Here is a 27,699-nt window from a genome sequence, read left to right on the forward strand (position 1 = left end):
CTGTATTTGTAAAGACCAAGTTTGCAAGCCATTTTTACAACTGCCTGGTGTTAATCTTGATTTGGATACTAATTTATTAAGTGTTTTCATAAATCAAAATTAATTATATTACACTTCTGTCTTCCCAATCACTGAATTTAGTTATATATATACACTTTAGATTTTTAATCTATGATGAAGTAACGAGCACTTTTAAATTAATTTCTACTTCCAAAAAGGCACTGACAAGCTGTCTTGTATTTCACAACTCATAAAAACCTATTTCTTTAGAAAAATCTTGCATAAGACAGTTGATTGTTAGTTAACTTACTCATAAATGGCTAGATCGTTTAACTGCGGGCAGTAGGTAGGTTCCCCACGTTCTAACATTGCATTTGAGATGTAACGAAAGAAAATAAAAAAGAATACATTATCTCTTCCGGAAACCCCATGTGCTCAGGCCACATACCTTGATTCTTGCTTTCTCTATAAATTCTAGAGGGGTTTTTCCAAACTCAAATCCAGCTCCAATCCAAGGAATCCAGCCCCTTATGCACGGGGGTCTACGCAAGTTCTTCCACTGCAGAAATAATAAAACAGCAACACAACCTAAGATTATAATCACTGTTGGGGAAATGAATTCCATGTTTTTGTCTAGCACCTTCCTGAGTCAGAGAAGGGAAAAGTCTTGCTTCTTCTCCCTGGAAGAGGGCACTCACTCGACCTCCCAACTTTTCCGTTGTGACTTTTGCAGCTTGTTCGACTTCTTAACTGTAGCCTCTTTTCCCCGCCCCAATTTTTAGGTAACTTTTGCAACATCTCTTCCTCCCACGTACACGAATTTTTAAAGTCCTGGCTATCCGGGACAGAATGCAGGGGTTGGTTCCAGCTGGGGCGAGTGCAGAGGGTGGAGAAGGGAGCCCTGTTACCATGGAGACCGGGGGAGTGGTTCAGGGGCAGCTGGCTTGCGACCAATCAGAAAGCTCGGCCGAAGGGGGCGGAGCCACGCGGACTACATTTCCCAGAAGCCTCGGGGGCTTCGAGCTGTTTTCCGCTCCCCATCCCCTGGGCTGTTCCAGCCTGGGGCTGCCAGGGAGGCTGCGGGTTCGTTGGGCCCGCCTGGCCGAGCCAAGCTAGAGAAATGATCCCCGCCTCGCAGCGTGTCGCTTGAGAAGGGGCCGCCCTGGCCGGGTGGCAGGCCAGCCGCGGCGCGGGACGCGGGCCAGAAGGGGCGTATCGTCGTCCCGTGCTGCTGCTGAATGTCGACTCCAGACGATGCGGAGAGCCTCTCGCCGCTCGCCCAGAGATGGCCCCGCGCGAGCAAGTTCCTCCTGTCGGGCTGCGCGGCCACCGTGGCCGAGCTAGGTACCCGGCCGTCCAGCCTGGGCCTCCCCCGCTCGACCTCCAGGGGCCGCCCGAGGGTGGGGGGCCGGGCGGGTGGCTTCGTTTCCGAGTGGATGCAACCCTGTCGGTCCACACCTGTCCTCCTAGCAGGTGTGGCGGGGTGGGGGCAAGGCCAGTCTTGGGAGGAGGAGGAGGGAGTGGAGGTCACGAAGGTTTCTTCCTTCCAATTTTGTCTCCGTCGGATGTGCTGTTGCACCTGAATGTGTCCTTTTAGAAGCTTCCTGAGCTGTTACTCTCCTATAGGCATCATTTTCCCTTTTGTGAGGATGCACCTTTTAAAAACACAATCCACTTTCCGTCTTTATTGAGGACATCTCTGTTTATATTTTTACCCAGCCTCACTATATCGTTGTGTTTTGGGTCCAAGTTGTGGACTCAACTTGTGGGACTTAAGTTCTTAACCCATTCCTTACCGAGCATCCATCCACTCAGCATCTGCCTGTTGACCTCTTTGAGCTGAGCTCAGCTACACTGTGTATACCTTGCGAGAGTCTGAGAGGTTAATATATAAACGCTAAATCCAAGGCAAGGCATCGATTGATCACGACATTATTATAATGAGCACAGTGCAGGAGACTGTGGAGATGCGGTTATAAAGACCTTCTTACAGGTTGGTGGGGAGACATGCAGAGACAGTTACATTATGCTACTTATTGTAATGGAGGTGTTACCATAAGGGCAGAGAGGATGAACAGTTACATCTGCGTGAGCAAGTCAGAGGGGCTACTTAGAGCGGAGTTATGATGCTCTTGCAAGAACGGGAGGTGCTTCTTGCAGGAATTTCATGAGTATAGTGCTCGTGTTTCGCCTGTGAAGCCTTCCCTGTGCATTTTAACACGACGCTTTCATCTTCTTGCCCATTAAAAAAAAAGGAAAAGAAAAAGCAGTAGCTCCAATGTGTTTTCATTTGTGTTAGTTTGCCCTGTTCTAAAACAAGTTTACTTTGTATTTCCAGCAGCGCCAAAACATGATTTTTTTTGCTCCTAGGGCTCATCCATTCTTTCTCTTTGAACCCTCCTTATTTTTTTTTCTCTCTGTTCCCCTAAAGCTGAAGAGTTATTATCCATTGTTTTTGCTGAAATACAATTCATCAACTTAAAAAAATTTTAAAGCAGATTTCTAAATGATTAGCTATAGTCCCAGTTTCTTTTTTTTTTTTTTTAACCCAATGTTTCACCTGTGACCAATGGCTTTTGTAAAGGAAACTTCCTGCTGTTAAAAACTTGTAGAAAATTGTGTAGGGGGCAAGGAGTGAGAACCAGGGGAATCAAAATATGAGATAGTTTTGAGTATAAAACGATTTAGGATCAGAACCTGAAGCATTATTTAAGTAACCAGCAAGAAAGTCAAAATTATTTGAAGAGGCATAATTATGCTAATATAGAAGTGGCTATATCTTAAGATATTGCAGGCTTCATATGTCAGTAAAGCACTGCTTAAATTCTCTGTATGCACACAACTTGTGTTTTAGGAAAACAATCAGCAAGATAATTAACTTTTCCAAAGACCAGTGGTGCAGATTGACTATTCTCTTGGAAAAGGCACAGCTATAGTTTTGTATCAGATGGTGATCACTGGAAAGACATGCAGTGTCACTGATGTTTATGAACTTATCTGAATCGTTGTGTATATAAAGTTAAGAGCTTGATCTTCCTTATGTGAGCCAGTTAGCGTCACTTGTTTCAAGGCAAAAGGTCTACCTCTAATTCAAGATGTAATCATTAGGAAAAAAATTTCAGGTATAGTTAGTATTTTGTTAAGGAGGTCATGCAGAAAACTCATCAGTGCTGGGGAAAAAAACTCAACACTACCTTTCTTGAAAGAATATTGAGCCTGCAACCCTTGGGTAGAAAAGAAATGATAAACTCTATGATGCATCTTCTATTTTTCAGATAGTCAGGCCAGTGATTCATCTACATGGGAGCATTAGCCACGAAATGACAGAATTCAGCTTCATCTGGCATTTATTAAGAACCTGCCGTAATAGTACAGTATTCTAAAAGTCACGTTGGCTCTTAATCACGGTTGCAGACCCGGGCACATCTTAGACTATAGATACCTGAAATTATTCCCACTGGAAAGCAAAAATTGAGGACAAAAGTAGGTTTTAGATGGACATTTATGACTGAAAAGAACCCAAGGCTTGTCACTTTTTGTTTTCTTTCTGGTGCTCTGGGACAGTGATTCTCAAGTTTGGGAGTGTGTCAGAATCCACTGATGTCTTAACCCCATCTGCCTATTGAAATTCTGTAGGTGTGGGGCTAGGAAATAATGTAATTTTTAACAATCTCCCTAGTTGATTCTAATGTATTCTGAAATTTGAGAATCACCCATCTTGTGGTGACTAAAATCTGGGTCCTGTGATTTTTCTAAAGAAAATTTTGTTCGCTTTTCTGAATGTTATGGGTTTCCCCCTCGTTTTGTTTTTTCTTGTCGTTGTTGTCAGCAACCTTTCCCCTCGACCTCACAAAAACTCGACTTCAAATACAAGGAGAAGCCGCCCTTGCTCGATTGGGAGATGGTGCAGCAGAGTCTGCTCCATACAGGGGCATGGTACGCACCGCCCTAGGGATTGTCCAGGAGGAAGGCTTTCTAAAGCTCTGGCAAGGAGTGACACCCGCCATTTACAGACACATAGGTATTTATCTTGATTCTAGTTTGTCATGATTTCTGTGTTTGTCTCCTCTGCTTTCCTGTTGTGTCGAAAAGCCAGCTAGTTTCCTTTTACTAATGTGATAAATGAATATATAATCTCTTAACCACCAATGCTTATTAAGGAATTATAGCCTCAGGGCTTTGTAAATTCATACAAAAGTATTTAGGGATGAACTGTCATGATGTCATGCTATTTTCTAATGCACTCTGAAATGATTGAGGAAAAGAAAAAGCAAGTAAGGTGAAAATGATAGTAATTGATAAATCTCCATGATAGACAGAGTATTATTTTTCTCTACTTTGCTGTATGCTTGAAAGGATTCCTAATGAAAAGGTTTTTTAATTTTAAGAAAGAAGAAGATGAATCACTGTGATTTTTATCAGCTTGAGGAATTTTTAAACACAAAATTTATTTATTTTTTTTACAGTCTTTGAAATTGAAAATATATTTGAATGCAGTGCCAGATCTTACCAGTCTCTATCCCTTGTGTCCAAGGCCAGGTTGATCTCAAATAGAGCAAGGGTGACTATCTAATCCAACCTTGGCAACAGAATAAAAGCAACACAGGTGATTTTTGCCTCACTTCCCAGGCTACCTATGTGGGCCTTTAGTCACTCTGAAAGGAAAACAGTTGAAATTATAATACTGCCAGTGAGAAACTTTTCTGCTCTGCTTCCAGTGGGGCACCCACAATAATAGAAGTTACTGAGTTTCTAGCTTGTGGATAGAACATAAACTTGCCTTCAAAAGGAGAAGGGATGGGTATGGCATTTTCCTCCTCTCTATATATTCTTAATTATTCCTCAAGTATGTAGGGACCTTTGATCAGAAAAGTGCCCAGTACCAATATTTACCAGCTTTGTATTTTTAAAGCTTCAGTTTTCCAGATGAGCACATTACAGTATATTCACCAGGAACTGTCCAGAAATATGATTGTTTTGGTACTTTGTATGATTTTGATATGTTTTATCCTAAAATCCTGCATCAAACTTCCTGAAATATCAAGAAAAGCTCTCTCTCTGAATACCGTGTATTGATTTTCATGATTTTTCTTTCTTATTCTTTTCTTTAATAGCTTCTTCTTGCTTCCTATTATCATTTTGAGTTTCACTTCTTTTCATTTGTATTTTGTTGACCACCATATGTGGTTTTATAGTTAAGAGTCATTTAATATGTTTGAGATTGATTACCTTAACATAGTAAATTATCCAGTGAAGTTGCATGTGTTTATTGAATGAAAATGCCTGCTGTGTCCTAAGCTCTGTACTAGGGTGTATAGTGTAATGAAAACACACAAAATCTGCCTTGAAAGGCTCATGGTCTGCTGGAAAGATGAACAAGTAAACCAAGTCAGTTTCTAAGTGCAGTATTAGACACACACCTGGGGAGTTCTGGGGGATCACAGAAGCATGACAGGTGTGATGACGGCCTAGAACACTGGAGGCCAGGTCAGAGGGCACTTTCTGGAAAACATGTTCTTTGACTGGAGTCTTGAGAGAGTAGGAGTTAGCAATGATAATCCATTATTATAGATCCATTATTATAGAAGGGATAATCCATTCAAGAAGATCAGGCAACATAAAAGTCCTGAGGCTTTACAAGGCATGCACGTTTGGAGAACCACCAAGGCCAGGTGTCAGAAGCCTAGGTTATATGAGAGAAAGACACAGCTAGGGAGATCAGCTAGGCTACGTCAAAGCATCCTCTTACTTTATTAAAGGTAGGGCTGAATTCATCCTTTCAATGCTCTGTTTTGCACAGTGTATTCTGGAGGTCGAATGGTCACTTATGAACATCTCCGTGAAGTTGTATTTGGCAAAAGTGAAGATAAGCATTATCCCCTTTGGTAAGTTTTGCTTTGAAAATAATACACTGTATTGTACAACACAGGGAATGTAGCCAGTATTTTAACTATAAATAGAGCCTAACCTTTACAAATTGTAAATCACTATATTGTACACCTACAATTTATTTAATATCATATATCCACTATATTTCAGCTTTTATAAAAAGAAAGGAGAAAGAGTCCAGGGACAGAGTCTCTTCAAAGAGAGGAACGTTTTCAAAACCCTTTCATTTCGTAAAACTACTAAAACAGTAACCTATAAAACTTGGCTTACCAGCCTTTGTTAGACTGACTACATCAATGCTGTTTTTATTCCCCTGTGGTCAGAATTAAACTGCAGTTAAATTATGTCTTTGAAGCAACTGTCCCTCCTTTGAATTTCAGGCCATTAAAGGGGCCTGAAACTTCAGATTTGAATTTTGACTCCTGGTCCCTGAGCCCTCCCATCAGTAGACAAACCATCTACTCTCCTCTGTGGTTTGTGTGGGTTTGTTTTTTTTTGCTTCACTTTGTCTTAAATCTCTTATGCAGGGGCTGTACCAGCATGGTATTGTTTCCTACAAAATGTGTGGAATTGATAACAACCTTTAGAAAAATGTATTTCCTTTTATAATTAGGAAATCAGTGATTGGAGGGATGATGGCTGGTGTTGTTGGCCAATTTTTAGCCAACCCCACTGACCTAGTGAAGGTTCAAATGCAAATGGAAGGAAAAAGGAAACTTGAAGGAAAACCACTGCGGTAGGTCCTCCACTAACAGGTACCTTTCCTTTCCCCTTTGACCTCTGCATTTTTGGGCCCCAACATTCAGTAAAGGCATTCATTGTGACTCCTAGTTTGGAAGTGATACTCACTAAGAGGAGACCGGAGTGGGGCCTTCTCTTTACCTGGTATGCTGTAGCTGTTCTCTAGCAGACAGACTGCATGTCCATCACTCTGCTACTTTTCCAGCCAAGGCAGCTAGACTCGTCCCCTACTGGTGCCTCATAGAAAGAATCTGATCATTAACAGTTGCCGTGGTGTGAATTCCAATTCTGCCTTCGTAGCTTGGCCTGGTGCTTAGTAAGTGCATTAATAAGTAAATTCTATTAATAAATAAATTCTAGCTATGGTGACCATTATTCATGAGCATACTTCTTATGCAGCAGAATAGCAATTATGAATGCCCAGTAAACAGATCATATTATCTTTTTGGTGAGACTCAGAGAGGTTAATGCCTAAGTGAAGCCACACAGCTAGTAAGTGATAAGGTGGTATTTGACACCAGGTATTTCTGGCTATATACAACCTAGGTTTTAATTTTATATCAGAGGTCTCCCACTTTGGTTTACCAGCATCATTTCATCTGTGTATAGAAAAATGTGCAAAATAAGGAAAAGATAAATTTTCATAAAGCTAAAAGTATTCAGTTTTAAGAACTCTCCTGAAATTCTTCATCCTAACTTTTGGTCTAAAATATCATTTCTTTCATGAAGTGATATGAGAATTAATCTTTTAATGTTGTCATTTGATAAAATTACAAAATTTGAAGGTCTCAAATAATATGAGGAAAATGAACTTAGAGGTCTGATAGACACCGTTCCCTCCTATAATTAATATGTGCACAGACGATGTAAAATGTCAAGAAAGGAGTTTTAATCTATTTAATAATCTGAGAAGAGGATGGATGTTACAGTTTATGAAGATTTCCATAAAAATGTTTAAATAAAAAATTGGCCTTTTTTTCTAAAAAACTGTTGAGTTTATCTGGGAATTAGTCGTACATGGGTTGCTTTACTTGTTAACAATTCTAGACAGTTAAGATATTATTGTACTCGAAATCATTAACAGTTATAGATGAAGCTTACACAGTTGCATCCCATACACAGGAATGCATAGAGTTTTCACATTTATTATTATTTCCCTTTAGATTTCGTGGTGTGCATCATGCCTTTGCAAAAATCTTAGCTGAAGGAGGAATTCGTGGGCTTTGGGCAGGCTGGGTACCCAATATACAAAGAGCAGCGCTGGTGAATATGGGAGGTAACTGAAACTTTATTGAGTTCTGAGAAGTCCTGATCACCTTAATTATTTTAACTATAAGCACTTACAATGGGGAAAATGAGAATTTTTATGTTATTATTTTTAATAATATGTACTGGCTACAGTCTTATTTTATGTTGTAATGTTGTAATCGAATATTTTCCCTAGAGTGGTTTCACTTTATTCTACAATGATGTATGAAAAGGATTTCCTAAAACTAGCAACTTGTGACAGTAAGGAGATAACACCAAACCATTACTAAGGGTTCCTCCCCACCCCATACCTTCCTCTAAGATTCAAACTGGCGTATGTACCATATGTGATGGTCATTATGTCTAGACTACAGATCTTTCCCCCCAGTAATCCTGCTCCTCTTGCTATATAATCCGTCTTGTACAGCTGGACACCTCAGGCTGGAAACCTCAATGTTTCCTTCACTCATTCCCATCTCTCACTTCCCATAGTCAGTCACTGATTTCTTCTGTCTTCTAAATATTTCTTAAAAGTTCCCCCCTCCAGCCTTAAGCTAAGTGAAATAAGTCAGTCAGAGAAAGACAAGTACCAGATGATCTCACTTAAGGCAGGATCTAAAAAACAAACCAAAATGAAAACAGACTCATGGATACAGAGAATAAATGAGTGGTTGCTCAAGGGGAGAGGAGTAGGGAACCAAAGTAATTTTAAGGGATTAAGAGGTATGAACTTCCAGTTACAAAAATGAGCCATGGGGATGTTGTAATGTACAGCATAAGGAAGTATTCCAGTATATTGCAGTACCTTTCTATGAGGACCAGTGATTACTAGGCTTGTTGTCATGGTGACCTTTTTATAATGCACGCACCTGTCAAATCACTGTGTAGTACACCTACATAATATTGAACGTCAACTATATTTCATTGAAAAGAAAAAGGTTCCCCCATCCAGTAACTACTACCTTTGTATCCTTACAATGACCATTTTTACAGTAGTAACCATCAAAACACAACTAGACCCCTGCTACGGCATCTACCGATCTCTTCCACTGCCCTCAAATTTGGACCCGATATCCAGAGAGCTTTATCGAAAATACAGATCTCAACATGTTACTGGTATCCCTACAACCCCTAACTGGCTTCTCATCACTCACAGAACAAAGTGAAAATTTCATAACACAGAAGGTCTGCATAAATCAACCTGTGCCTTCTGGGTTTGAGCAGTTCATTGATTCTGGAGCACATAGTGAAGCAGAGCCATAAGTGAAAAGGTTCCACTGCCTACACACACCAGACTGCCTCAACGTCTTCCCTCTTCTCTATTTAGTTACTTCTGCAGATTTTTTAATATGTGGCTAAGGTGTCTTCTCCATCATGTGCTTCACCTGAACCTCCCACAACCAGCCCTCCGAGGCCATGGTGTGCCGGATGCCCCTGTGTGTATTTCCGTAGTTGTCTGTGCTTAGCTCTGTTGCTGTTCTTACCTCATTGCATTGCTTTCTTCTATGCGTCTATTTCCTCCCCCTGGATTCTGAGCCCCCTGAAGGCACGGACTGTATTTTATTCCTTTATTTTCCCAGTCCCTCTTACTTTTCCCAGCCCCTCTGACATAATCAACAAATGTTTAATGGACTCCTTTCTAAGACCAAAATTATATGATTCTAAGAAACTGATAAATAGCAGTTTTGAGAGTTATAGTAACATACCACTTAACACCAAAGGAAGTAAGTCTGTTTTATAGTTTGCTGTTTCAGTCCCTTGATGTCTCCTGCATTATATTAGTAGATATTCTGGTTTTCAGAAAACCTTTCAGATTATCATTCCTCAACTGATTGCTTCAATATCTTTGCAGCCCAGGGTTCTCTTCCGAGTTTTAGCTCTCTACTCAGCATCTTCATTTGGTGTCTCAAATGTATATTACTTTGAATGTGTCCAAACCAAATCATTTACTGAATCACTTCCTTCTCTGTTCTTCCCAATCTCAAAATATGATATCATCGTATTTTTATGATGGCTTTTTAGTTGAACGACCCAGAAACCTAGGCATGATTTTGACCTCTTTGCTTTTACTTACTGCTTTCAGCCAACCAGTCACCAAATCTAGCCAGTTCTGTCTCCCAGAGAGATCTCAAGTTCTTCCACTTCTCTTTACCCCTAGAGCTATGCCCTGGTCCAAAGTCCTATTAATCTCCTCCTCCTGGACACTACAAATATATCCTAACTGGTCCCCCCACACACATACACACATACATCCCACAGCCATTCTGCCCCACTATGCCTGTGAAATTGTTCTCATCAGGATCACCGGTGCCTGTCATTTTAAAACATTTAAATCAGTCCATTCTCATTTTCACATCACTATAAATGGCAGCTCTGTCCTACCAGTTGTTCAAGCTCAAAGCCTTGTAGTCATCTTTGCTTCCTTTCTTTCCCTCCATATTTAGTCTGCTGGCTGATCTGTTGATTCTGTCTTCAAGACACTCAGAATCTGACCAGTGCTCCACACCCCAGTATCCAAGCCACCACTCTCTTACCAGAAGAACTGTAGTTCTAATCTAATTAGTGGTCGTATCTAATGTGTCTTGTCTCCCGATAGTCTGAGTAGACTATCACAGTCATCTTGTAAATACTAGCCCAGGTCAGCCACTCCTCTGCCCCAGTCCCCTTCTCCGACTCTTGCCTCCTCTGCTCCTGTTAAACCAGCGTTCTTGCCGTTCCTCTAACACACAAAGCTGACTTTTTGCCTTTTTGACCTACTGTGGTTCTGCCTAGGACACATTCTCATAGATATCTCCAAAGTTTACTTCCTCAAACTTCCTGAAGGTCTCCACTCAAATATTATTTTGAGGTCATCTCCAGCTGTTCTATTTAAAATTCACACGAACCATCCTTCTCCACCCTCACACCCTCTCTGTCCCCTCTTCCTGCCTGATTTGTCTTCAGAGCAGTTACTGCCATCCGAAATGCCACGTGGCTTACTTACTTGTTTATTGTCTCCTCCTTCAACAAAGAATGGCGATTCTGTTCATTTTTGTCCATGGCTCTTTCCCCAGTACGTAGAATAATGCCCACCACATGGTACGCTCTCAGATGTCCAGTGAATGAGCAAATATATCTACCCATTCTTAGCTCTTTACAGTTCACTTCCCTGTTCTTTGGTGTAGGTAATCTTTATAAAATTCCATGATTGTGATCTAGCCCTCCCTTGTTTAAAACCTTTCAACAGCTCTTCATTGTCATTAGAAAAAAAAGTACAAAAAGCTTAATGTAGAATAATGGCCAGGATCTTTTGTTTAAAGTGATAGAATCTCAATTCAGCCTAGCTTAGGCTAAAAAAGGAATTCGTGAGCTCCAGCACTGAAGAGTGCAGGGGTTGAGCTGACTCTGAGCAAAGCTGGATTCAGATGTTCAGATGATATAATTGAGTGTCTGTCTCCCTTCCTTTTTTCCTCCCCCTCCCTCTGTCGCTCTGCTTTTCTCTGCTTGAGAACAAGAATGGGATCTTTCATCTTTGTATACATTCTTGTCCCACGCTTAGCACATTCTTGACACAGAAGACATTCATTGTTGAGTGAATGACATTTAAACTTTCTTTCTCTATGTATTGTCAGATTTAACCACTTACGACACAGTAAAACACTACTTGGTGTTGAATACTCCACTTGAGGACAACATCGTGACTCATGGCTTATCAAGGTAAGTCTGTTTTAATTTGTCTCTTTCTATTTTTTCCTGTCTCACTCTTCCATATTTGGCATAAATTCTAACTTTTATCTCTTCTGATTGGGAACCTAGTGATAACACCCTTAAAGAAAGGCAATAGTACCTTTATAAAGAGCAGTTTTCTTAAAGTGTGTTGCAGTTAAAATGTGGAAGAGAGGGGCAGGATATTTCAGGTTAAAGTTCCCCAAATATTTGCACTTCGGTAGGGCTATCCCAGGGTCAGATTCTGACAATTGATTATCCAACTCAATTCAGTGGGTACATTTGAGCATTGTTTGCATTAAAGACACTGTGCAAGGCCTGCAGTAGATACAAAAGGTAAACCACACTGCTTCCCAGGGAGTTTACCAGGGGGAAAACCAAAACAAGTATAAAAACACTGCACAGTACGTGCTAAAAGAAAGGGACTAGTTACCGTAGAGTTGGGCAGCAGGGAGGGAAGGGAGAAAAAAAGAACCACTTAGAAGGGCATATAAAGGAGATAGGATTAGATAAGTGTTTGGAAGGGCTGTGGCTCTTGATGGATAGAGACATGATAAAGAAGTGCTTCCTAGGAAGGAGAAACAGCTTAAATTCTTTGCAACACAAGTTCAGATTCTCCATTAAGATGAGTTACTTTATAGATGTTGAGTGGCCTTATGATTCTGTTTAGCTTCTGATCTTGTTTCCAAATTCTAGAACCCTTAATGCTATTTAGACAACCCCAAAACTGTATGAGAGAGCTTCCTAGGTAGCACAGCGGTAAAGAATCTGTCTCCCAATGCAGGAGACTTAAGAGACGTGGGTCTGATCCCTGGGTTGGGAAGATCCCCTAGAGTAGGAAATGGCAACCCACTCCAGTATTTTTCCTAGGAAAATTCCACGGACAGAGGAGCTTGGTGGGTTACAGTCCATGGGGTCGCAAGCAGTCAGACACAGCTGAGCGACTCAGCACGCACACACACAAAACTGTTTAAGCAGTGCCAAGTCAGTGATATTTAGAGGTATAGCTCTAGATAGAAATGATTCTTAATTTTAGGTTCACTTTAACTTTATATTCTTAGTATAGTTTTTCTTTATTTGTCCTCTTAAAATAAGTGTTATCTTTCATGCTGCTAGGGCAATCATTCTGTCTATCTTTGCTCACCTTTCATATTCTAAAATCTCATCCAGGTATGTTCACAAGCAATAACATATTTTCTGTAGCCAATAGCCCAACCGCCTCCTTCAAAGCAAACAGGATTTGGGGCCTCCATCCTATAAACATATGTATCATATCTGTACCCAACGTGACCTTCCCTTCACTGTCTCCGTTCATGCTGTTCTCTCTGCTTGTGAGACTTTCTTCCCCTGTTCTTCCTTGTCAAGTCATCCTGTGAAATAGTCTCAACTCTCAAGGGACTTTGCTGTTCCAATGTTGCCATCTATTCTGGGAGCAGGATATTCAGTTCTGACAGCTCCGCAGTGAGGTTACCTTTGTTTCTTTTTCATTGTCTTTACCCAAATGATCTTTGAAATACCACCTCTAACCTGAGATTCAGGGATTTCCCAACAGATGTAAATCTGCCTAATAGACACAGCTCCACTTAATGGATCTGCCTGTTTTGGAAAGACATAAGATTTCCCATGACTATATTCAGCCCTAACTGAAATAAGTTTACCCTATGTTCTCTAATTCAGGTTTTGCAAATGATTGAGATCATTGGGTGCTGAGATGATTGGTACTTGGTTCATTCTTAGCCCTACCCACTGGATCAGGTTTTTAAATAGGGTCAGGGGGAGTGTGTGTGGTCCGTGAGGCAGCTCAAAAGTTGCTGTCCATGAACTCACACCTGGGTAGGTAAACAGTGCTGTGTGATCCAGAAGTCCTGGACGCTGCATCACAGGGTAGAATGAGTGCTCACCGAGGTCTAAAGAGGGTTGCAGCTGTGCAATCGAGAGATTTATAGGAGCCATCAGCATCCGAGGGAAGGGAGTTTGATATGAAGAAGAGGAGTGAAAACAGTGCAGGCACGGAACTGGGTGCTTCAGAATGGTTAAGGGTAAACTATATGTTATATGTATTTTACCATAATTAAAAACAATGGTGTCTGTGCTCACTTGAGCAGCACATCTACTAAAAGCAATGGTGTAGGTATGCTGAAGTTCTAGGGCAGGGAAGGAGCAGTAGAAGACGTGTGGCTAGGATTTTAGGGAGATGGGGAGGCAGGTGGCAAGGGTATGTTAATATAGGAGGAAGTAGAAAGGAAATTACTCAGAACGGGAAAACCAGAGGAGTCCCCCTTTCCCTCTTTTTAAATCATGAGGCTGTTGAGAGGCGAAACTGGGCAAAAGATTAGCTTACACTGTATGAAGATCATATATGAGCATGGTTATTTAGTTGATGCGGAAGAGGATTGTTTATCCTGAAACCGTGCTCGTGGACTAATACAGACTAACCTTGCACAGAGCCATCTGGTCTCCTGGAGAGAACAGAGGACGTACCCAATCATTCTCTGTCTATCATCACTTAAGAACATACTGGGCTTCACTCGGTGGGTATTACTGGCAAGGAGTGATAAAGGTCAATAGCAAAAAGTAGCCATGTTCCTGTCAAGTATCTAAGCAAAAGTGATGTAACTTTTATGGCTCTGTCTTATTTTGACTCTAGATACGACCTTACCTGAGGCCTCCTTAATGCAGTATTTGCTGTCTTAATATTTAAAGGAGCGTAGCCAGATCAGACTACCTCCTGCAAACAATTTGATAAGAGGAGGATGAGGCAGGCCACTGGCAGCTGCCCCCCAAGGTGTCTGTGTGCTGAACAGGCCCACAGTTGCCAAAGGGGATCCTTGATGTGGTTATTATACAGGTTAAACAAATCCTTTAATAAGTACATTAATTAATGACTACTAATGAATGAGGGCTGCCTATCTTTTAAAAGTAGAATTTATTAATAATATTAACAGTCTGGTAGAAGTAATCTCCACTCTTGAAACATACGTATAGCTGATCCGGCACCCAGCCTCTCTGAAGCAAGTGAACCGGTGAAAACGTAGTGTTTCTTTCTAGCCTTTTGAGTCAAAAAGGGGAAATGGTGTATATTTTTCTGTCTTCTTTGTTTTTCTCATCTCTTGACTGGTCTTGCATGCTGTTTCTAGTAGACTAAGTTTTAGAATGTAGGTGAATTTTGTAGTTGGTTGCCTGTTTCTATGTAAAAATAATGAAGGTATATTAAAATGAGGGCTTCCCTCATAGCTCAGTTGGTAAATAATTTGCCTGTAATGCAGGAGACCCTGGTTTGATTCCTGGGCTGGGAAGATCCACTGGAGAATGGGTAGGCTACCCACTCCAGTATTCTTGGGCTTCCCTTGTGGCTCAGCTGGTAAAGAATCTGCCTGCAAATATGGGAGACCTGGGTTCAGTCCCTGGGTTGGGAAGATCCCCTGGAGAAGGGAAAGGCTACCCACTTCAGTATTCTGGCCTGGGGAATTGTGATATTAAATCTTGACTTTCAGAGGATCTGAACAAATAGGAAAGAATTTTAAAAGAATGTTAAAAATGTTAAAAGAAAGAATGTTAAATATATCCCTCCCGGGATATATATGGTGAAGCAGTTCTTTGCACATAGGCCTGTCGTGTGAACAGAGACCCAAGAAGAGTTATATACACAGTCGGGTCACTTGCTGGAAAATGTAAAAGGTTATATGGGTTCTTTCTCTTGAATTCAGGTATTCCTGAAGTATGTTTCTCCTTTGAGTGATCAATCCTGATCTGAAAGAGTCATAAAAGAACTTGGGTGCTTGCTGCTCCAGCAGTTCAAAGTAAGAGAGTGTGAAGATTCCTAATGCAATTTCAACCTCCCCACTACACAGCCTTCAGAAACTTCAAAGGCTTTGCTTCGCCCGGAAGTCAGCGGTCCTTATAGAGATAAAAGTTGTACACAGTTTTCCTTTCTAGCTTTCCATTAGCCCAAGATAAGACAATCTTCCCACCCCCCTGATTCCCGTCTCTGGACCCAGCTGCCAACTTCTGGGTCTCAGGCCTTCATTTCGCTTGATTCAGAATGACCACCCATCTTCTCGTCATCTGTGTTTCTCCTGGAAAAGTTTACAGCAGTTAATGGCTTCTCGGGTTATGGGATGTCAGTCATATTCCTGTATTGCCTTTCTCGTGCCCATAATACATAATGGGCTGCTGGTGGCCTCTGAACTGTTGAGTCACTCATTTAAAAGAATCTTGATTTAGTCTGCAGTGGGTTGGCCGCATCAATTTTGTCTGTCTTGAATAACTGACCGGAAGCCTTTTTCAAAAAGGAGTGATTATGTGATTTCTGCCCCCCCACTTTAAGATCCTTTCCCTTTGCATTGAAGATAAAATCTCAGCCTTCTCGGCCTGCATCTTTAGTCTCTGATCTGGCTGGTGAGAAGAAACCATCTATGTCAAGATCTGCTCTCACCCAAGAGCCTTTTCATGACTGCCTCTCATTTGGTTAATCCCTATCACGTGATCTCATTTAATTTTTTTTTTCCACAGCACTAAGCGTACCTGAAATTATTCATTTCTCCTCTGCCTCTCCCCAGTTAAGTACCTTGAGGACAGGATCTTATTTGTCTTGTTCACTGCCTAGAAAAGTACCTGCCTCCAGCAGATGTTCAGTGTATATCTGTTGACTAGATATTGTTTTAATTTTTTTTAGCTCTTTAATGAATGAATTTATCATTGATTTTAAGCTAAAAGAGCATCACTACGAAGAATATTATTGGACTAGATTTAGTATTTCATTCTTTCCAAATATCAAATCCCCCTTCTTTAAAATTTGGAAGCTGCTACATACCACCTTTCAATTTCATTTATTTGTATCTACAGTTTATGTTCTGGACTGGTAGCTTCTATTCTGGGAACACCTGCTGATGTCATCAAAAGCCGAATAATGAATCAACCACGAGATAAACAAGGAAGGTAGATAGAAAGTCTTAGTCTGCATGTATCTGAATGTCTATAATAACAATGTTCTTTAAAGACTCTTCCTCATATTTATTCTTGCTGGAAATGTATTTTTGTGTTTACATGTGTTCAACCAGGAAATTGTTTTTATGCAATTACCCACTTTGTGTCTGATGGAAAATTACTGTGCATTTGGGGAAATAAGCTAATTTAACCATCATATTGTTTAGACACAAGGTGTTTATTGTGACTTTGTTGATTTCATAGAGTTTTTGAAAATATACTTTGTTAAGAATTTGCAGGGCATTTTTTCAGAAGCTCATGACTTATGAGTAACATGGGTAATTTGATTGGCTATAGAACAGTATGTTCTCTCTGAAGAGACTAGATGGAGTGAATTCTAAGTTATCAGACCAAGGGTGGAGTGAATCCCAAGAACCAACCTTGAAAAATATCTTTAAACTCAAAAGAGGTGTTCTATGTATACAGAAGCACAAATGTTATTTGTTCTAAACTAGCAGAAGATAGTTAAATAAGTTTTCCTAGACTATTTTTTTAAATTTTATTTATACATCTATTTACACGTAGGAAATTTAACAAAATTGTCTTCTTTCCTTTTTAGGGGCCTTCTGTATAAATCATCTACTGACTGCTTGATTCAAGCTGTTCAAGGAGAAGGATTCCTGAGTCTCTATAAAGGATTTTTACCATCTTGGCTTCGAATGGTAAAGTTAGGTTTTTCTTGCCTTTGTTTTTGTTTTTATTGTACTTATATTACTTTTCGTCTATCAATATTTTCCCTTTTCACTCCTGGCTTCTGGCATGGTTCTGCCCCCAAATCATGGTTCTTTCTTTCTTTTCTCTTTTTGTTTTCTTTTACCTCCAACCCCTTTGGTAGATTAAAGTAAAATAATTCAGTTACATCATAAATGAATAGGTTGATAGTCTGATGTTACAAAGCCAGTGGATAGATTGTTCTGAAATGTAAAGACTTTTGCTATTTAGCCAAAATATTGCAATTTGAGACAGGTATACAGATTTCATACTAGAGACCATTGTTATGAAAATGTCACTATTTCAAACAAAATTAGTTACTTTGATGATAAATATTGGATTATCCATTGTGGCTCAGCAGTAAAGAATTCGCCTGCAATGCAGATCACCTGCAATATAGGAGACATGGGTTCAATCCCTGGGTCAGGAAGATCCCCTGGAGAAGGAAATGGCAACCTACTCCAGTATTCTTGCCTGGAGAATCCCATGGACAGAGGAGCCTGGCAGGCTTCAGTCCATGGGGTAGCAAGTCAGACATGACATAGCAACTAAACCACCACTACCACCCATTAATACCTGTCACCACAAAGCTCTGCTTAGGAAGAAGACATCATATCATTTTCACTTGGTTTGGATACTGTGTTTTTACTAAAGTGAATTAACATGTAGAGTTAGATAGACTTATCTAAATAACATAACAAATACAATAAAAACAAGGCACTCGAGTATTTTGTGAGTTAGAACATATTTGAAAAAATAGGAGTTACAGGTTTAGAAATTCAATCAATGCTTTACACAATATAGAATAATCATATGAATTGAGCACGTGTTCCATACAAAGCCCTCTTCTCCGTCCCTGACTTTAGGAGGAACCTCAGAGCTTCAGTCCCTACTCCAGTACTAGAGCTTCCAGACTAGGGCAAGACAATCCCTGAGTGAAGAGTTGGGAGGGGGCAAGGCGGAGGGTCATGGTGCCTTCAGAATAGGCAGCAAGTAAGGACCGCCTAAGCTAGGAGGTTAAGTAAACCTCATTGGAGAATGATTTCTCACTGAGATGTGAAGAATGACTGGGACTTAACTAGGTTAAAAGGGAAGAAAAGAACACTCTGGGTGTAGGAACTAGCTGGAGTAGACAAAGGACATGATGCACTCAGAGAACTCAAGGAAAGCCAGCTGGCCAAGGCACAGAGATGTGGAGGAGAGAAGACCAGGGTGAGGCCAGAGAGAGGCAGGGGTGGGATTGGGAGGGCCTCACGGTCCCTGAGAGGGAGGGGCATTGGCCTGATGACGTGTGCTTTTAGGAAGATCATTCTGGCTGCTGTGTGGGTTGATGAAAGACCAGTTGTGACAGATGACAGATAATGATAACTCAGACTAGAATATGACAGTGGGGACAGAAGAAGATAGATTAAAAAAAAAAAAAAAGAGGGGTGGGGATAGAAAGGAGATAAAAAAAGAACACAACCGGATGGAGATGGGGAAATGGTTGGAGAAGCAAAGGAAAATTGAGCTTCATTCCCAGATTCCTGCCCTGAGCAACCAATGATGTAGTTTCCTAAAATGGGATCACTTGCAGGGAAGAAGATTTCGTGGTGGAATCTCAAGTCTAGTTTGGATTTGTTCAGTTTTGGATACTCATAGGACATCTAAGTAGAGAAGGCAATGGCACCCCACTCCAGTACTCTTGCCTGGAAAATCCCATGGATGGAGGAGCCTGGTAGGCTGCAGTCCATGGGGTCGCAAAGAGTCAGACATGACTGAGCGACCTCACTTTCACTTTTCACTTTCATGCATTGGAGAAGGAAATGGAAATCCACTTCAGTGTTCTTGTCTGGAGAATCCCAGGGACGGGGGAGCCTGGTGGGCTGCCATCTATGGGGTCGCACAGAGTCGGACACGACTGAAGCGACTTAGCAGCATCAGCAGCAGCAGGACATCTAAGAAGAGATATAGCTAGATGACTAGCTTCATATATTGGCCTGGATCTTAGAATCATGAGGATGGCGAATTAGACCTGAGCGCCGTCTACACACAGATTAATAACTGAAGCATTGGGGATAAATGACATCTCCAAGGGTAGTAGGTATCTATCTATTAACATGAAACTAACAGCCAAAGCCCTTGGTGATATCTGATACAAAAGCACACCTAAGCTCTAAAAGATTATTTTCATTGTCCTGATTATACTTTGAAGTTATCGCAAATCTATGGATATTTAATGGAAAGGAAGATTTTGACCTGGTCTGCATAAACCAGGTCCTATTATAAGTGCTGGTAACACAAAGGAATAAGATGTGTATGTTTTTGCTCTCAAGGAGCGTACAATGTGATGGGAGAAGATAGACACGTATGTAGTTAAAATTACAGAGATGATAAAGCTAAGATTATGAAGTCACTTGCTATATGGCCAGTGCTGTCCTAATCATATTCATGGCTTAACTCCTTGAGTTCTCCCAACAATCTATTTAGAAGGTTACTATCATATATTTCATTTATAGAGGAGAAAACTAAAGTGAAGTGTCTAAATAACTTGGCCAGGCTAGGTGGTCATTAACTACTGGCATGAGGGGTTCAAACCCGGGCAGTCTGGCTTCAGAGGACACAGATTACTAAAGAGGGTTGCCAGTGCTGTGAACAAAACATGGAGACACACATAGTCGAGAAAAATGGCTTGAACTCTGAGAAGTCCCAAAAGGCCTCCCAGAGGTGATCCCTGATCCGAGCGTTGAAGGATCAGTAGGTATTTGTCAAGAAAACCATGAGGAAGCAACATAAGCAAGTCACGGGCGACCCCAAAATGTCTGGTGAACTGCAGAAAATTCTGCGTGGCTAGACTGTAGGTCCTTAGAGGGCTGGTGACGGGAATAGCACATAGAAGAGCATTTAGGCACCAGGCTGAGAAGGACCTAGGGGGGCCAATTCAGTAGTTGAGGTGAAACTGCAGTAGAAAGCACCTGTTTGAACCTGGGAGCCATGTGCTAATATTTGCTTGGGGACAAGTCTACTGTGGCAGCAAAGTCGAAACTATCATGAAAGTTAGAATGCAAGAAGGGAAGTTTTGGCGGTGGTCTAGCCAGGAGATGATGGTAGAAATGGAGAGAAGGTGGATTTCAAGAACATTTGTGTTCGACTCCACAGGACATAGTAACTGATCGGACAGAGAAAGGGAAGGAGCAAGAGAAGGGAAATGAGACTTTGACGTTTCTGGTGGGAAAGACCATGAGGATGGGTGAGACCAGGGATGAAAAACGAAACCAAGAGGTGATGGAGAACAGCCCAGTATAAAGGAGCACTGAGACCACTTGATCTGACCCATTGTCTTTGTAACGTGAGACTCAGGAAGTATAAATGACCCCAGGATGAATACCTAATGCATGACAAGCTTTGTGCTAAGCTCTTTACACACATAATTTTTTTAAGTCTTACAAGAACCTAACATTACAGGTAGTGTGATCCTCATTTTTCAGATGAGAAAAACACAGCTCAAAGTATAAGAAACTTGCTCAAGTTCATGTAGCTGGGAATCTACTGCAGATTTGTTCAACTCCAACTAAACCCATGGTCCTAACTAAGATGGTATACTGAGTATCTCAAGGTCCTGCAGCTCATTATGGAAGTTTTAAAACAGAGACAGGGCATGGTGATGAAGAGAGGTTACCGGAGCAGACTGGCTAACCACCCAAGATCACCAGGGTGGCGTGGCTTTGTTGATTAGCCACAGCACAGGACCTGAGCGTAGAAGCCTGTTGACTCATGAGCATTTCCAAGTAAATCGGCCTTTGCACATACAACTGCCCTTCAGCCAAACTCACTGAAACCGATGACTGGACCACAACATTGGCCCATCCACACTGAGAAATAGATCTGGCCAGTGATCTCAATGCTGAAGTCCTCTGGATAGTTAAATTCAAACTATAGGGGAGCCAAGTCATAATCAGAAGGTTGCCTGCTGAACACAGAATAATAATAACAGGAAGAGCTGATCTGTAAACTTGATATTGAAAAAGATCAACTCAAGAGTCCCTGTGTGTTCAACCCCACAGTAAAAAGCACAGAGAAAAAAAATTTTTTTCCAGCAGTTATGATAACATGGCGTTATACACACTTGGATTCTTTTCAGTGGTACAACTATGCCAGTGAGGAAGAAACAAGTAAAAGAAGGTGCTGGCCATATGCCCTTCTGCAGAGGCTCAGTATATCCAGTCTATATCCTGCACATGCTATTTGGCTCTCCCTCTTTAACTCTTCAAAACCCAGCTAAACCTAATCCCAGTTCCTTACACTAGTTAGAGATAGCATGCCCTCGCTTTGCTCAATCCCTGATTAATATTTATTTCCTTCGCATATAGTTTGGCTGCTGTGAGGAAGAAGTCTGATAACCAGAGCCATCAGGAATGACTGCCTAGTCCATACTTAACTGAGACCCCTGCTTCTAGATCCAATTGCAGTCATATCCTTGGCTCACTTCATTTTTATTGTCACAAGACTGTGGTGTTGTCACAGCTTCTTTGTCTATATCTTCATATACTTAACTGACCAAAGGTGTATTCTCCTAAAGTCACTAGTGAATTCTCAGTTTACTAGTATAACTTGCTCAACATTTCTAAACACATATGACATAAATGTTGCTTTATAAACACTCTAAGCAAATACATTTTACACTCTAATTGCTTAGGTTTATTTCTCTATACTCTAGTGTGATTAGAGTTTCTCTCTGATCAATATTACCCATAACTTAGGAACCAAACCAGATAAGAAGTGGTTCCAAGACATATTTTCTCTGATGATTACTTCCAGTGTTTCCTCTGTGATTGCCATCTGTGTCTTTAGCATTTTTATCTTCTGTTCTTGATTAACCCTCATCCCCTTATACGGAGAAGGCAATGGCACCCCACTCCAGTACTCTTGCCTGGAAAATCACATGGATGGAGGAGCCTGGTAGGCTTCAGTCCATGGGGTCGATAAGAGTCGGACACGACTGAGTGACTTCACTTTCACTTTTCACTTTCATACATTGGAGAAGGCAATGGCAACCCACTCCAGTGTTCTTGCCTGGAGAATTCCAGGGACAGAGGGGCCTGGTAGGAGGCCATCTATGGGGTCACACAGAGTCAGACACGGCTGAAGCGACTTAGCAGCAACAGCAGCATCCCCTTATAATTCCTTTTGGCACAGTGACACCTTCATAGCCAGTTCTTTCTGAGGTGAAAGCCCTTTTCCCCACTTCATGTGCATTGTTATATTCATTATGTGATATACCAGGTGTTGGTTTTATGATCAAATTCTCAAAGGATAATCTTTCATCTCTACTTTCAAGGCTTCCTTGTCATGCTCCATACATTACACAAACTACATGTAGAAGAAAAGAGCCCAGCCTAGAATTCAGGCATGCTGAATCCTAGCCTTTTATCCAGTAATGGTCAGTAAAAGGAACCCTGGAATGGAAGTCAGAAGCCCAAGGTCCAACTCCACCATGCTGGCAGGCATCTGATTGCTAAGCCTTAGTGCCCTCATCTGTAAAACAGGGGTAACAATACTTTTCCTTTCCATTGTAAATTGTTTGGAGAAATCTGTGACAAATCAGACCTGAAAATGCTTTGTAAATGATAAGGTGCTCTAGAAAGGTGAAATGCCAAAATATTTGTTTTCAGCCTAAGTGGATTCAAAATGAGTTCATCATTCAAAGATGTGTATGCATATGTGTAGAAGATTTATAATTGCTTTGAAATATGCACTAACTTCTTTGGTTAATCTTTCAGACCCCTTGGTCACTGGTGTTCTGGCTTACTTATGAAAAAATCAGAGAGATGAGTGGAGTCAGTCCATTTTAAGCCCTTAAAGATACAGTGTTCAGTATCATTGAAATGCGGGCATCTGCAACACACACCCCCTATTATTTCTACCTCTTTAGGAAGACACCTTACTCCACAGAGACTGTGATTTATAGGGGGCAGCACTTTATTTTTACCTGGAAACCCAAGTTCTCTTTGACTCCTCTTTTTGTTCACAAGCAATCTGATTGGATCACACAAGACCACCCAATGAGACCCCAGCACAGCATTTTCTAAGGAAGGATCAAATCCTGACCACTTAACTTGAGCGAGAAGATTCAAGCTTTGAGATGCTATGCTCTAGAGCCTGCTTAGAGGAGAAAGTGCCAGAAGGGAGACAGCATCTCAGACCTGAAGTGGACAGTAGGGATGTGGAAAAATACATCCGTACATAGGGACCAAGGAATATACTTAACGTGTTGTGTCAGTATTTACAACTGAAATCTGATAATTCACTTTTCTGTTGTCATTAAAGTGCATATACTATAAACTGAAGGGAGGTGAATGAAGAAACATTTTGAGTTTCCCTAGTGTTGAAGGAGGTTGATGCACCTTTTCTTGCCAGGGGAGTGAAAAAAAAAAAGTCTGGATCTCAAGGGAAGAAGCCTCATTCCCTCAGTGCCCTGTGATCTGTGCTCCTTGGTTAGGTCTCTGCCACATCGGCTAAAGACTTCCTGGCAGCCACAGACCACATCTGAATGAAAACAGAAAAGAATGTCTGCTTTGTGCTATATCCCGTTTCAGCCTGAATTTGTCACTAGCTCTCAAGAATCTCAATATATGAAAAACGGGGCTTATTTGATTAAAGCTCAGGTGGACAGGTCCTTTTAATAAAGAGACATCTGGTATCATCAGTCTCTCAGTGGCGTTTAACAGCAAAGGTAACATGAAGTCAGCCGACATACAGCCTCTCTTAATCCCCCCTTCCCTAACTCTAAGGGCCTGAGAGAGAGGGAGGGAGAACTCAGAAATCACACGAAAGCTGTCTTACTCAATCTGACAAAGCTTCCTGCCTAAAAAGTGATTGTATAAACTGCCTGTGGTACACAATTATGTCTCCAGTCACTGAATCATATCCCTTTTCTTAGAAAGGTGAGAGATTTCTTCACATTCACCTCTGTGGCACCTGTTCCCCCAGCCTCAGACACTGGGCATTTCTGGATGGATAGCTACAGTTATGGGAAAAGCCTATAACTGTCAAAATAGGAAAACTCCAAAAGCTCAGACCCAAGAGAGACACTGGCGCTGACCAAACAGGATGTATCATGGGTATGAATGATGTTGAAGGGAAAAAAGTTTACAAGTGCTCTGTGGTTGCCCTAATGTATAATCACTGCCATTTAAGAGGGAACATATACTTTAAAATATATTAATGTGATGTACTAATATGTAGTGGCTTATTTTTTTAATAGAATTTACAGAACGTGGAGTTTAATCTCTTAAAATCATTAGGTGGTCTACTTTTCCATTGTATTTGTCAACCTGTATGAACTGAGTTGTTAAATATACTTAAAATAATAATATGTACTTAAGTTCTCAAATTATCTGTATTGGAACCACTTTAGGAAACTTTGTTTTTTGTGTATATTTTATCATTTTGTAAATCAAGTAAATATTAGATCAAAATAATTATATGCAAACTGGACCATGGAAAAACTTATTTAACTTTATTCTTTGAGGGGCTTGAGGTGAAAGCGTTGCTTACATAGTGAGACTATTCCTTGATGTCTGGATTGGAATTATTGGATTTTTTTTAAAAAAAAACCTGAAATGACTCCTTGGGATGGTCTGGTTTAACTGTCTTATTTTCTATGTTAGGAGACTGAGGCCTGGAGAAGTAGAGTTGTTCATGCTCATAATTTATTCAGTAGCAGAATCAGGATAAAAATACAGATCTTCTAATTATTGTTACCACTGACAGTGTATAGTTGTTATACACTAATTAGGTACTGAGTAAATGTCTCATGGCATTTTTGTAACATCCCAGTCCAGGACTATTGAATCTTCCAAGAACAGGATTTTCTTTATGGCATTTTTTTTGTCATAGACATTTTAAATGAATTTGAATTGCCTTTGGCATACATTCTAGAATGGAGTCTAAAACACTTCAGCTAAAACATGAAGACCCCCGAGAATCTGACCAAATCCTGTAGATGACACGTATATCCTAGCACAGTCATGCTTTTCCAGTGAAATCATTTTCATTAATGTATCTTGGAACTTTGCTTCATTTTACCACCTTGAAATTGTCTTGTTCCTCTCCGGAATAACCCACAGTAAATAAAAAGAAAGAACTTCAGTAATTTTGTAACTTAACACTTAACACTTCAGTCTCACTTAACACTTCAGTCTCACTTTCTTGTAACATAACTGTGCTTGGTGTTTATCTTCAGCTCAGTATCAATAATACTTAACCTCTAAGTTTCTTTTGCTTAGCTTCCACTTTTTTCCCCTTCCCAAATGATTTTTTTCTCATTGAAAAAATATTCGTGTTCTTATTTTTAATTATATACAGTTCTTTGTTATTTATAAGTGAATTAGCATATATCTAAATAGAGAACATTTCTTAAATTTGCTTTCAGTGAGGAATAATGTATCTTCATCAAGTGCTCCAAATCCTATTTTAATTATAAGCCACTAGTGGTAGGGCTAGTAGCATTTATTTGCCATTAGGTACTCAACAAAATTTACAGATGGTATGAATCAAATAATTTTGTCTTCATTATTTGAAGATCTGTGACTATCAAAAGACTAGTCTGAAATTTCTTTCATTGTGCCAAGAAAAAAGGAAGGAGACAAATTCAAGGAAGTTTTAAATGAGAAACTGATTTTCTGTCATCTTTAAATTTTTAGGCATAACCACTTATGTATGAAAACAGATTCCCTTAGGACCTCCACTGGAAAAATCTTTCATTTAACACTTGTTGGTTAAAAAAATCTTTTAATACTTGGTGGTTACTTGAGGGTGAAAATATTTGATGCTCTTCTCCTCAGTTAAACCAGAACTCTTTTAAAAATGATTTCCCCAAAATACATATATTATTGAATGCCAGGAAATGTGGAGAAAAGGCTGAACTTGGATTCTCAAGACCTTTATCCTACTGGGTTGGTCAAAAAAGTTCATTTGGGTTTCTCCATAACGTGGTGTGGAAAAGCCCAAATGAACTTTTTGGCCAACCCAACATTTGGGGTTCTACTTCTGACAAAGTAGTATAATCAAGTCCCTTCATTTCTCTTGATGGTCCATTTCTTTTTAAGATGAAGTGGTTGAACTCTTGAATCTTGCACATATACTTGAAGAGGGTCGTTATATTAATGTCATGTTAAAAAAAGAAAAGATTTTTTAAAATTATTGGGATTTTCTTTTTCCTGGATTTATTTAATTTCTCATGTTTTAAGATGAGGAGTTTTATTCAGGACTTAGAGCAGAATACAAGCTTTTTATGTGGCTGGAAATCCTTCAACTAGCAGCAGACACATCTTCCTTCAGGCAACAGTGGGCATGTCATCCCACCTTCTTACCTTCAGTTACTCCTTCAGACACACACAAGAAAAACTAAAATCTTTCATAGTGTATCCAGGCCCCTCTCAACCTGGCTTCAACCCATTTCTCTAATATTTGCCTTTCACTGCACACCCACACTCAACCTCCTCACAAATGCATCGCCCCTGAAGATGTTCTTCATTTGGCAGCTTCCCAGGCAATGTTCATTTTGTGCTCTTTGCCTAACATTCTCGCCCACCACTACTACCCATTCGTCTTCACTTTAACATCTAGAAGGATCTCTGAAGACCTGAAGACCTTCAACACCTCTGTTCCTATGGCTTCCCCTCCTGCGGATGTCTGTCTGTCTGCATGGACGTGAGTCTGCTTCCCCTCGATGAATGAACTCTTGCAAGCAAGGACCGTCTCTGTTTCTCTTTAAAACTTCAAATAGAAGTCAATTAGAAGGAATCTGCTGAATTCAGAGATTGGGTGGGGGTGGGTGGAGAGAAAAAAGCATGTACACGTATAAGTCATATGCTGTATTCTTCCTACCTTATGGATAATTATATCAGGTCAGTAACACTCGATTTCATGCAGTTCCTTACCATATGCAGTGCTTAACTGCATTTTCAAAAGATCATGTGTCTTTAAACAGGTAATTTTAAAGAAGTAGTCATCAGTTTAATAGCTGTCCTTCAAAAATCTAGAACTTGATAGTTTTAAATACAAAATACTTGGTTGGATGATGAGCAATTAATAAATATGTGATATGTTTATATTATTCCTTTTAGAGTGTGTATGAAAATTCTGTCACTATTTGTATGTACATTTTACCCATTCAAGTGTTTTACTATTTCTGAATTCTGAGGAGGATGTGATTATTTTTCTCTCCCCACACTTTACCCCTAGCGGGCTGCTGTGATTGTCAACAGCAGCAGGATCCACTTTGAAGGTTTGATAAAAGCAGATGAAGAGGCTTAAAGATGTCTGTTTGCTGAAAATATCTGGTAACAAACAGGAATATATGTGAGTAAATATAGCGCATCATTCTGATTTTTAAAATAAATGCTTTAAAATGCCTAATGGGTTGTCAAGGGCTTT

General features: G+C 40.4%; 2 protein-coding genes across 7 annotated transcripts in view; one reads left to right on the forward strand and one right to left on the reverse strand.

The window, feature by feature from the left end:
• CYP39A1 (cytochrome P450 family 39 subfamily A member 1) overlaps nucleotides 1-931 on the reverse strand; it is an 87,654-nt gene extending 86,723 nt beyond the window's left edge. Inside the window, exons 1-2 of one of the 2 annotated variants that reach the window (XM_069562688.1) lie at nucleotides 816-931; nucleotides 449-559 (exon numbers count right to left, since the gene is read on the reverse strand). Coding sequence is in view for 1 of the 2 variants with exons in the window: in XM_069562687.1 (XP_069418788.1) it covers nucleotides 449-559; nucleotides 816-911 (207 nt within the window). In the remaining variant the exon portion in view is untranslated. The remainder of the gene's footprint in view (nucleotides 1-448; nucleotides 560-815) is intronic. The other variant, XM_069562687.1, reaches the window with a different exon arrangement.
• A 57-nt stretch (nucleotides 932-988) lies between these two features.
• On the forward strand, nucleotides 989-27,681 carry SLC25A27 (solute carrier family 25 member 27). 5 transcript variants are annotated; one of them, XM_069562690.1, is made up of 9 exons: nucleotides 989-1,344; nucleotides 3,830-4,021; nucleotides 5,801-5,885; nucleotides 6,503-6,625; nucleotides 7,794-7,906; nucleotides 11,490-11,574; nucleotides 16,429-16,521; nucleotides 17,129-17,231; nucleotides 23,040-24,767. In XM_069562690.1, the coding sequence occupies exons 1-9, from the start codon at nucleotides 1,239-1,241 to the stop codon at nucleotides 23,109-23,111; spliced, it is 972 nt and encodes a 323-aa protein (XP_069418791.1). In that variant the 5' UTR covers nucleotides 989-1,238; the 3' UTR covers nucleotides 23,112-24,767. The 5 variants fall into 5 exon arrangements, with proteins under 5 accessions (XP_069418791.1, XP_069418790.1, XP_069418792.1 ...); XM_069562691.1 differs by having other exon boundaries at nucleotides 1,007-1,344; nucleotides 23,292-24,767; XM_069562692.1 differs by lacking the exon at nucleotides 23,040-24,767 and adding an exon at nucleotides 26,890-27,681 and having other exon boundaries at nucleotides 1,023-1,344.
• The last annotated feature ends 18 nt before the right edge of the window (nucleotides 27,682-27,699 follow it).

This window comes from Ovis canadensis, chromosome 20 (genome assembly GCF_042477335.2).
Source record: "Ovis canadensis isolate MfBH-ARS-UI-01 breed Bighorn chromosome 20, ARS-UI_OviCan_v2, whole genome shotgun sequence".
Lineage (NCBI taxonomy): Eukaryota > Metazoa > Chordata > Mammalia > Artiodactyla > Bovidae > Ovis > Ovis canadensis.